The sequence below is a fragment of the Anolis sagrei genome, chromosome 3 (genome assembly GCF_037176765.1).
Source record: "Anolis sagrei isolate rAnoSag1 chromosome 3, rAnoSag1.mat, whole genome shotgun sequence".
NCBI lineage: Eukaryota > Metazoa > Chordata > Lepidosauria > Squamata > Dactyloidae > Anolis > Anolis sagrei.
Genome location: NC_090023.1, coordinates 51,290,454 through 51,302,773, shown reverse-complemented (window position 1 = coordinate 51,302,773; position 12,320 = coordinate 51,290,454). Strand labels below are relative to the sequence as shown.

General features: G+C 38.7%; 1 protein-coding gene across 6 annotated transcripts in view; it reads right to left on the bottom strand.

Annotated features, from left to right (window-relative positions):
- EPHA6 (EPH receptor A6) overlaps positions 1 to 12,320 on the bottom strand; it is a 524,480-nt gene that overhangs the window by 49,265 nt on the left and 462,895 nt on the right. For all 6 annotated transcript variants that reach the window (XM_067466657.1, XM_067466658.1, XM_060770613.2 and 3 more), the window contains one exon: positions 9,522 to 9,731. In XM_067466657.1, coding sequence (XP_067322758.1) covers positions 9,522 to 9,731 — 210 coding nt within the window. The remainder of the gene's footprint in view (positions 1 to 9,521; positions 9,732 to 12,320) is intronic.

The window sequence follows — 12,320 nt, the reverse complement described above, 5'->3', positions numbered from 1 at the left end:
CTTAGTATTATGAGAGGGAGATAAAAACATCTCTCTAGGCACAAGAATCCCTCCAGCTTCTATCTCCATGCCAAGCATTAACATATTTTTAATGTCTCTTGTTATGTGTCTTTTCCCCCTAAGCTATCCAGCCCCAAGGGGCCTCCGTATCATAAAGGAACCAGATTCCATCTGATCTTGGAAGCTAAGTAGGGTCAGCCTTAAGGATGTGGACTGGAGACTGCCAAGGAACACCATTTGCTGTTGACTCTGTTTCAGAGGAAGGGACTGGCAAAACCACCTCTGAATATTTCTTTCCTAAGAAAAACCGATAAAAAATCCATTGGGTTGTCATTAGTAAGCAGGTGACTTGAAGGCATATTACACACACACACACACACCCCACCACCAACGCCCCCCCTCCCCCAATTGTTTCTCTTAAGGAGGTTTCTGTAGTCCTTGAGCATTTTGCACATTTCCCAGCTCTATAATATCCCTTATAAGTATGTTAATAAGACAATTGTATTGTCCTAAAGGGAAACTCAGATTTATTTATCTTCCGACACTGCATTTGCTAATTCCATTTATGAAAAACCCATTAGGAAGCCCAATGATGAAATTTCTATTCCCAGAATTAGCTAAGTACATTTTCAATAAACAGATAAATGCAAGCTGTCATCTTATAGAAATGTAGTAATATTCGTCATTAAGATATTTTACTTGGCATTTGGCCATATAATTACTTGATAATTAGTGGCCTGAAATCAGTCCAGTTTTTCAAAGGATCAAATCTGTGGAGTGTCTACAAATTCTAGCAAAGGCTAAAAGGCAATTTAGCTTTTGTGATCCCACTTGAAAAACTAAACAGTGAAATAAACAGAGTTCCACCAAGTATCAAAAATGTCCATAAGCAGAAAATGTTATTTTGTTCATGGCTTCTCCAACTATATGTTATAGAACAGTGACATACAACACACATATAACATTTGACACAGATAGGATCCAGACTTATTCATACTTAGTGGACACACTGGAACCACTGCAATATAAGTTAGTCATTAAAACCGATTAATTCCAATAGTTTATTCTAAGTACAAATATGGATGTTCGCCAATAGAATTCTTATGCAACGAAACAGACATTCTATAACTATATAATTCCTTCTGTTCTGAAAACAGGTACCCTTACCCACTTTAAAATGAGAAATGATGTGTACATGGTCATCAATCCACATCTTCAGTTTTATTGATGTTTGCAATTAAAATGTACTAGTCTACACTGGTGGTTCTCAACCTGTGGTGTTTTGGCCTGCAACTCCCAGAAATCCCAGCCAGTTTACCAGCTGTCAGGATTTCTGCTCATTGAAGTAGGGATAGATGGATCAGTCCATCTCTACTCTGCATCCATTTCTCATGTGTTATTCAGAAGTGTTTAATTTAATTTACTCAGAAATGTGTGTACTACAATGGAATTTATTTGAAAAAACTTTGTAATGAAATACATTTGCAAATATGTATATACCTTCAAAAATAAGTATTGAAACATTTGGTTTTGTGTGATTTCCTCTGTTCTTAGTATTTTTTACAAATGGAAAATGTAGATTAATGGAGAAACAGAACAGAAAACATTTCTGAATAACACATGAGAAATGGATGCAGACTCGAGATAGACTGATCCATCTATCCCTACTTCAATGAGCTATTTTTCATGTGTCAGGTTGAAAAAGACAGCTGCAATACAAATTGACTGTGTCTTTGGTCAATGTGGGCTAACATTTCTATGTAAGTCCTTTATCTGTTGCTAATAGTTTGCTAAAGGCTTTTGCTTAGTAATAACAAGAATCTGAACCATTCTATTACAGTATTAAAGCACCTGTTATGGCTTAGTTGGGTGTGTTATCTACTTACTGTATAACACAAGGCAATGAATTTGTGGCTGTTGAGCTTTGCATTTGCTTAGCTTAGTTTGGCTCTGTTTTAGAGCTGGTAGCACCAGGTGTCTGTTTTGTTGTTGCTGGGAGCAGATGTGCAGTGTTTGGAAACTGGAAACTGAAGCATAAGTCAAGACCAAGAAAGACTGCTTATCTAAACTACAACCAAGGACATCCTATTTTCAACAAAGTAGACAGAAACAAAACTATTTACTATGTTTATTTCCTCGTAGAAAGAAGACGACTTTCGTCGTAGAAAGAAGATGACTCAGGGTGGTACCAGACAGCCCTTTATCCCAGGATCATTTGCGTTTTAAAAACATGGATGTTCCTGGGGGCCTGTCTACACCCACTCCAGAAAGTGCGTGCTTTCTGGGGTTGGTGTCAAGATTTTCTGTCAGGACTAGCCCGGCAGAACATCTAGGGACCCTCCCCCAAAGCCCTTTAACAAGTAAAGAAAACTTACCTGGCCTCCATTACAGTCTTGGAGCACCTCTCCCAGCACGTAGTAATAATGCTCCAGGAGAGGTGTGTGTGTGATTTTCCTCCTCCCCCTTGCTCTCCTGGCTCATCATTACTACGCGCCAGGAAAGCTGCTCCAAGGCTGTACTGGAGGCCAGGTAAGTTTTCTTTACTTTTCAAAGGGCTTTGAGACTTTGGGGGAGGGGGTGGGTATTCCCACAGTTTTCTGGACTAATTTATTTTGGAAAACTGTGGGATTGGTGTCTGGACTGCAGTCCAGACTCCAGAAATAGTGGGTTTATCTGTCACCTTCCAAGAAGGTGTGGAATAAATCCACTATCTAAGTAATTTGCTACAAATCAGAGTTTTCCTGCTATCTGCTATCACCAGTCTGACAATATCTACTTAGATTCTAGTCCTTTAAGGGTTCTGCTCAATCTTCTCTCTTGGCTAGAATACAGTTGATGAACTGGAATAGAATTGATAAGTGTACTTTAACAAAATAGAAACTTTAAAACAAAATGTCTAAGAGAAAGAACTTGAAAATATTTATCCCTGCAATATGTAAAATCTCTCCAAAAACTTCTTGATTCCAATGTAGTTGACATGCTTTTGATACCTATAAAACAATTAGTTCAGTCTGGGTGCTTCATTTTTTATTTTTATGGTAGACAGGTTATTGTTAAATATATGTGAGATTGACAGTGCTACATTAAATTACATTTAAAATGTGGCAAGAGAAGTACAAAACCCACTATGGAAGACAAGGGAACCTGAGGTGGGAGAAAGACGCAGTGCTTACATGGAACAACTTGAAGGGATGATTTTATAAACTTTGTAAAATTCGATCAACATGCATCTGTCATCCTTAAAAATGTAGATGCGTAATGGGATAAGACATGTTTTTCATTGCATAAACATGCTAGTAAGAAAATACAATCAAGTACCCTACCACTATTAGTAAAGTTAAAGTTTCCCCTTGATGTTAAGTCTAGTGGTGTTCATCTCCATTTCTAAACTGAAAAGCTGGTGTGGTCCACTGACGCCTCCAAGGTCATGTGGCCAGCATTACTGTATGGAGCACTGTTACCTTCCTGCTGAAGTGGTACCTATTGATCTACTCACATTTATATGTTTTCGACTGCTAGGTTGGCAGAAGCTGGAGCTAACAGTGGGAGCTCACCCCATTCCCTTGATTCAAACCACCAACCATTCAGTCAGCAAGTTCAGCAGCTCAGTGGTCTAACCCACTGCGCCACCGGGGACTCCATTAGGAAACAGTATTATTATTATTATTATTATTATTAGGAAACAGTAATAATGATCCAATAATGGTGGTGGACAAATAATAATGGAATGTAGCATTGTTGCTTGAAAGAGCAACATGAGCCCTATCTGAAATTGATATTTTAAGTATATGGGTAATGGACATGTGTTCTTCCCAGTGGGCATGTTATATAACAGATCATTTGTATGACATGGAAAATGTATATACATCAAAATATTTATCTACCATATCATCTACACCTTATGTAATGTACATTTGACAGGAGGCACACACAAATGCTTTGAATAAGAATGATATATGAATTAAATGGAAAAAATTAAAACAAATGTTTCATATTACACAATGCATAGACAATACCAAGTCTGAAGACTATTTGAACCAGCTCTTACTTATCTTCTTTGTGGATAGATAACCATTACGACTTAGGAAATTAATCTCTTACAATGCAGATATTTTGATAAAATGTGAAGAGTTCAAGAGTTTATACTCTCTTTACATTGATAAGTCGGTTTTATGAGCAAGAAAAAACATTTATCAATGTAAAGAGAGTATAAACTCTTGAACTCTTCACATTTTATCAAAATATCTGCATTGTAAGAGATTAATTTCCTAAGTCGTAATGGTTATCTATCCACAAAGAAGATAAGTAAGGGCTGGTTCAAATAGTCTTCAGACTTGGTATTGTCTATGCATTGTGTAATATGAAACATTTGTTTTAATTTTTTCCATTTAATTCATATATCATTCTTATTCAAAGCATTTGTGTGTGCCTCCTGTCAAATGTACATTACATAAGGTGTAGATGATATGGTAGATAAATATTTTGATTTATATACATTTTCCATGTCATACAAATGATCTGTTATATAACATGCCCACTGGGAAGAACACATGTCCATTACCCATATACTTAAAATATCAATTTCAAATATCAATTATCATTGTATTTGCAGCTGCTGTTCTGGAGACTTTCAGTGCTTGCCGAAATAGGGTTTTGATAGTAAAAAGCAGACTCTTGTGCTGTCTTGGATATTTACTTATCCATTCCTGACACACAAATGCCACAGGTAAAATGTTGTTGTGTGCCTTCAAGTTGTTTCTGGCTTATGGTGACCCTTAAATGACCCTATCACAGGGTTTTCTTGGCTTGATTTGTTCACAGTGGATTTGCTTTCACCTTCCTCTGAGGCTGAGCGAGTACAACTTGCCCAAGGTAAAATGCTTCTACCTTGTAATGCTATTTTTTGCTTTAAAATTCTAGGTAACCACAAGGTTACCCTTCAGTGACATCAGGCTGAGAATGATGTCTTATTTCTAAAAACACAAACACCTCAATATCAGACATACAGAAATATATATTTTCTGAAGAAACAAGGTAAGGAAAAAGAAGAATTCACTGGAAAAGGTGGTCAAAATGTGATCTGTAGGGCCCAAGTTTTGGTGTGATTTATTTTCAGGGATATATATTTTCGCTCCCAAACCGTGCAGACAGTTCTCCAAATATAGTGTCTGGCAAGTCAGAGTTCAAATGTCTGCTTGGCCATGGAAAACTACATGATGACCTTGGATAAGTCACACCGGGCCCCTCTATGGTGACCCAAAGGGCAGGCTACATGGGGTCTTGACAGGGACTCCCTCAACCACCTTGGAGGTGGGATGGACTCCCAGTAGAAAGTAGTCCAGCCATGCTGAATACATTTTGGATCCACTGGGTAGCCATCCTCGACTGGCTGGGGACCCCATGTCATAGTGGTCCCCAGCCAGTCGAGGGTAATCTCAAATCCTGGGGTATGAGACAAGCTTTCCTCTGATTTAGTTTAATCTGCAACATCCCCATGTGGTTTTTAGCTGTTGCAGGGCTAATCTGATTACATACTGGTCTAAGTGGTCAGTGTAGATAAGCTTACTTTCTCATCTTCAGAGGAAGACAATGGCAAACTTCCTCTGAACACATTTTGCACGATAGGTTCATGTTGGGATCATCACAAACCACAGCAAGCGAGAGTCCAAAAGTGGCAGGCTCAAACCCAGAACCTCAATCATTGGCTGATACCAAATGAGAGACTCCCTCCTGGGCACACAGAAAACTGGGCAACTTGGAAGGTGCTGAACTGACTGTGCTCTGGCTTTTAGTTCCAGGCATTTCAGATAAGGGATACTCAACCTTGCTGGTCTGTCCTAGAGCTTAGAAAACATACTGTTTTGGGATTACAACATTCAGAATCCTAAAGTCTACCACAGTCTACCTGTAGCTGTACTTTTCCAACCTTTTTTCAGTCTTGCCAAATACTGTACAGACTAACAGAAACCGTCTAGTTCTTGAAGAGATAAAGCACCAAAGAGAAGGAAGAATTTAAAGGAGAAAAGACAAACAGCTTCTAAACAAAAAACCCAACCACTCTTTGTATTCACAACTTTTTAAAACTGAAGAACAGATGTGACTGACCAAGCTTTTAAAACTTCTATAAGCATGTGACATTACATATCAGTAGCCTTTGAAAAATGCTTATGGCATTTACTAAAAATTCTCCAGAATTGGCTATTCTTAGGTTTTTTTTTTTTTAAAAAAGGCAGGGATGACACGTCCCCCACTCTAACATCTGTTTAAATTAAATTAACAGTGATGAGCTGACATAGAATTATGCATATTTCTTAAACTACAATATAGTTACATTAGCTGAATTTCCTGCTAACTGTCAAAAACCATGCTAAAATTAGAATGCTGCTTGGAAATATAAATATGAGGCAGGATCCTGCACCAGGAGAAGCAGTTATGAGATGTGACACTCTCCCTATCTAAAACCCATCTCAGCTGCAGTCCCCCCTCCCCCGTGAACTTAGGCATTTTTCTGGTTGGTGAAAGTTGAGAAGAGCAGCAGGCAACTTCCAGCCATTTTCCTTTAGCTGGAAATTAGCACATCTGCAGAGATGTTCAGGGCTTTGAAGATCTTGCACAGCTTTGTGTCCAGCTATAGGAAAATAGCAGACATCTCAACAGCTTTCGATACCATCAACCATGGTATCATTCTGGGGTGGCTTTCCGGAATGGGTCTTGGCACTGCTCTCCAGTGGCTCTGCTCCTTCCTACAGGGTCACACCCAGTTGGTGAAGCTGGGAGAGACCTGCTCGGACCCCTGGCCTTTGACCTGTGGAGTCCTGCAAGGTTCCATTCTGTTTCCTATGCTCTTTAACATCTATATGAAACTCTATTAGTCTTTTCCACCAAATGCCAAGGAAGTCCATTGGATCCTGGACCAGTACCTGACCACTGTGATGGACTAGATGAGGACTAACAGGCTGAAACTTAATCCAGACAAGATGGAAGTCCTCCTGGTCAGTCACGAGGTCAATTAGGGTATAGGTTGGCAACCTGTGCTCGATGGGGCTATACTCTCCCTGAGAACACAGGTCCACAGTCTGGGGGTCCTCCTGGATTCTACTCTGACACTTGCTGCTCAGGTGCCAGCAGTGGCCAGGAGGACCTTTGCACAGTTAAAACTTGTGTGCCAGCTGTGACCGTACCTCGAGAAACCTGACTTGGCCACAACTTAGTTGTGGGGGCTGCCTTTGAAGATGGCCCGGAAACTACAGCTGGTGCAAAGGTCAGCAGCCAAATTGTTAACTAGAGCAAGTTACAGGGAGTGAACATCGCCTCTGCTGAAGCATCTCCACTGCTTGCCAATAAATTTCCACTCCGAATTCAAAATGCAGGTTATTACCTATAAATCCCTAAATGGTTTGAGTCCTGCTAAGCTGCTGGGGAGGCCCTTCTCTCACTCCTGCCTCCATCACAAGCACGGTTGGTGCAGATGAGGGAAAAGGCCTTCTCGGTGGTGGCCCCCCAGCTCTGGAACTCTCTCCCCAGGGAGATTAGGTTAGCCCCCACATGGTCCATCTTCCGTAAAGATTTGAAAACTTGGCTGTTCCAATGTGCCTTCGAATAACTTAGTTTAGCTCCCAATCAGGTCTGCCCAGCCTTATTTTATGGTTTGTTTTTTTCCAGCACTTTTTCCAGCACTTTATTCCCAGCCCTAGCCCTATAGTCTCCGTTTTGCACAAGCCCTGCCCTTCCCCCAATGAACATGCTCATTTTTCCTGTCTACTGGTTGTTGATGTCGGTTGATGTATTTTTATGATGTTTTTATTTGTTGAGTTTGAATTGTTTTAATTATGTTGTTTATCTGTTCTATGTTTTTAATTGTGTTTACTTTGTAATTTTGCCTATGTTGGGCTTGGTTCTCATGTAAGCTGCCCCGAGTCCCTTCAGGGAGATGGTGGTGGGATATAAGAAGAAGGTTATTATTATTGTCATTACTGCTATTGTTATTATTATAATTATTATTAAAAATACCAGGATACTTGTGTTTTGCTTTCCTTAGTCTCCATTTACCAAGAAATGTTTGCATTCAGGGAGGCTGCAACAGGGAAAACATAGGTTTTGAGGAGAATTTTGTACTAAATTTCAACCTCCCTCCAGAAGAGGAAACTGAAATGGTGCCATCATAATTCACCAACAGAATACCATCCATGTTTGACTTTATGTATTGCCATTGATTACAATCCTATACCCCAACTTAGCTTGCTGCTATCTCTTGAAGATCTACATCAGCAGACACATGTCCATTTTGCTGTTGCCAAGTCTGCTTTCCAGAAATCATGTTTCTGCATGCCAGGTCTATGTCAGATATATAAAGCTGTGGACATTAGCTGGGTTTAATATCACAGGGTTTTTGTTCCCTTCTTACAGCAAATTGCAACTCAGTGAAAAGGAAAAGTCCTAATTACAAACCTTTCAACATATACACGACTTCTGAATTTCAGTTTTATTGCATTTCATGATATATCAAGAAGTTTTGAGATAGGAAGCATGAGCCTCATTTAATTACCTGTCTACTTTCATGGTTGTTGAGGGAAGAGTGCAAAAAGAACAGATCGGCAGATGTGTCCTTAACCCTTGAAATAAATAGGAAAACCCTTGTCTTGTGTGACAGCCTACACTTCTATAAGAAATCATTGGATCAAGGCAATTATTTACACACCTCAATCCATGAGTTCACCCCATTGAAATTAACAAGGCATATGTGTATACAACACAAATTTACAAATTAATTTCAAATATATCTAGTGGATCTTGGTCATTTTCAATGAAACAGATCTAACGACACAAATGGAATTTTACATGTAAAGAGGTAGTTGTGAAATTAGATTTTTGTTATGAACCAAGCAACAGGTTTTAGGCAGTGCTCAAGTGAGGGTTTTTTTGTGCATCTATAACTGGGATCAATTTTCACCATTACTATGTACCTTTGCATAAAAGACAAATATAATGCCATAATTTAAGTTGCTGGATAAAACTAAACAAATAGAACTAAGGTGGGTTGAAAGAAAAGCTTGAAATAGCAAACATATGCTTGTGTAACACCATGCTCAGGTTATCTCTATTTCCACATTGAAAATCTCTCTGAAATAAAACCAATCATGCTTAAAGAATGCAAACACACGAGCACCACTGTTTTGTCACTGACTGTGGGAAATGAGGTAATAATATCAATACAGTAGGCTTTTGCAGTTCACATACACAATTCTCATATGCTTGCAAACAACGCATATGTGTGCCACCTGAAAATGAAATAAATAAAATAAAGCTTCTACATGGGAAAAAATATCTCTAAGCCAAAAGCTTTAGAATAAAAATGATGGCCTTTGAAATGTTCCAGAAACACTTTGACTCACAAAGATGGCTCATACAAGAAACCTCCAGAATTAACATTTCCAAATAGCAGCAAAGGAGGGAAAATCAATATAAAAAAACTATAAGGAGAATCATTTGTGCCTTGTCAAATTAGAAACAAATAAACTTACACTTGTTGTATAAGCAGCTTCGGGGTCATCTTCTAATACGCGCGATAAGCCAAAATCAGAGACTTTACACATGAGATTACTGTTGACCAATATATTCCGAGCTGCCAGGTCTCGATGTACGTAGCCCATATCTGAGAGATATTTCATGCCAGAAGCTATTCCACGTAGCATGCCGACAAGCTGGATGACAGTGAAGTGGCCATCATGCTTCTGCAACAAAAGGGAGAGTGTCAATGTAAAGGCTTCCTCTTCATTTTATGATATTCTATTCAATCTAGTATGCTGCCACCATCTGTGAGGTACTAGGCTACTAGGTATTAATAAGGGTTTCCTATTTAGTTTATTAATGGATTCCTCTATTTTCAAATAGATTAACTGCTACTACTCTGTAGTGTTTCTTTTGGTGTGTAGCGAGGTTTTTTCCCCCTTTGAAATAGTACACCGAGACTTGAGTTACTAAAACAAGAACAAGTTTATTCGGATTATGGAAGGGTCTTAATGGTTTCAGAGTTCTCTTCTCCTGAGGTATGAAGCTTTATGAGTTACAGTTTCAACAAATCTTAATGTAACTTTAGGATGTCTTTTACTTCACCAACTAGTTGTTTAGTTGTTAGACTTCTAAATATGTTTCCTTATTTGTCAGATTAACTAAGGTTAGCTAATGCCCTTGTCTCCCTTCAGCTTCCTGCTGAAGTAAAGATTCCCAGTGGGATTTCTTCTTCTATTACCACACAGCTAAACCACAAACCCAAATAAGTCCCCTTGACTTATTTAAATCACTCAGGCTAAAAGCTTTCCTTTAGTTTGGTTCACCACACATTTGAACCACCTTCCCTTTGGCTCGATGACCAAAGGACTGAAGCCTTCATTTTCTGATATTCTATTCAATCTAGTATGCTGCCACCATCTGTGAGGTACTAGGCTATGCTGCCACCCATTAATAAGGGTTTCCTATTTAGTTTATTAATGGATTCCTCTGTTTTCAAATAGATTCACTGCTACCACTCTGTAGTGTTTCTAGTAAGTGCAGTTGGCTCCACCCCTTTCTCCTTGGCAAGAAAAATGTCTGTTTCTGGTAAGTGCAGTTGACTCCAACCCTTTCTCCATGGCAACCTAACTCAGAGTGCTGAGCTTGGTCCCATCCCCCTAGTTCTGCCATTTCTAGGTTACATAAAGGTTAACCCTTTATGTACATCCATAACTGTCTTTTGCCTCCTGAACACATACATATAATAATATTCAACCATCTAAGCATATATATATATATATATATATATATATATATACACACACACACACACACACATACACATACACACATACAATCATATTTAACTTTTGAGACACATATACAAAACTACGCTTAACTTACAGTTAAAAATCAATGCTTCATCACAGTCAGGTTCAAGAATGTTTACATTTTCAGATTTGGCTAGTTTAATTCTGATCTCTAGCAAAAAAAGGACTAACTGGTTGCTGAACCACCTTTTTCTAAACCAAGGACCTTCTCCCAATCTTGATCCCATTGAATTAAATTTTTGTTGGTTTTTGGCTTTCCTACAATACAACTTTTGCACGTTTGCAGTGTTTTATCTTTACTATTCTGCAGCTCATTCCTATTTCCACTGCACTGTATACTATTACCCTTAGCCCTAAAATTATATCTGGTCCTTTGTCTCCTGCATGGAACGTCCAACTTCAAAAGCAAACTTCTTCAAAATTTCTGCAGCCCTGATAACATCTGGTATAGGTTAGCACAGCACCATTTGCTCACTCAGAAGCAACTTATAGAGAGGGATGTAGTGTTCCCCCAGAATATGTGCTTTAATTTATGTGTGTGCCCATGTGTGGAATTATCCAATTTCACACAAAGGCCATGCTGAGAAAGATGATTGCTGAAGTGCCTTTACTCTGCATAGCTTATTGAGTTCTCCGCTCAGGCAGCAGAGGTGGCACAGTGTTCCTCTGCATGAGCTCATTGTAGATGAGAGATGATCAGTCAGTAACTTGTGAAGCAAGGATTCACTGGTATGCAAAATAATGGAATATATTTTCCCCCAGTGATATATTTGAACAATAATATATCAACCTGTTTGAACAATAGAATTTCTCTGAATAGCTATTAACCCAATGTCTTTACAGCAGGGGTGGGAATTAAGCAGCTCTCTCGCCTTCTAGATCTTGAGGAACATTGGAAATCATAGTTCAGCAACATCTGGATGGCTTCATGATTCCCGCACTTGTTTATAGTTTCCTATGGAGACATTTGGGAATTGGATTGTTTAAATGAAGGGACCAAGATGGTGCTTTTATGAGAGAGAGGAGGAGCTGTGGAATTCTTTGGAGAGAGAAGATGGAGAAAAGCTTAAAGTTTGTTTGAGAGAACAAGTGAGGCACTTCTGGAAGGAATGAGTTGTAATTCAGACAGTATTCTACTGACAGGTAGTGAGTATGTTCAGTGAAATGTCAGAATGATTTATTTTAAATATTTTTACACCAACCCTTCAGTCATTTGCTCACAAAAATTTGAGAGGGACATGACAACTAAATTACAAGTAATAAATATATTTTATGGTGTAATATTTGCACTCCCCTCTCTTGTAGGTGAAACAATACAAAGATATCATACCTATTTTTCTTTGGAAATGTTCATAATATACTAACTCAAGCCACTGAGTGAAATGCCCCCATCTGGCAATCATAGAAATGTTAATGAAATTTTCTTTTTTTACTTCAGACACTCTGCCCAGTTATTGTATTTTGTTATCATTATTGCTATTGCAATTATAGTTACTGTGG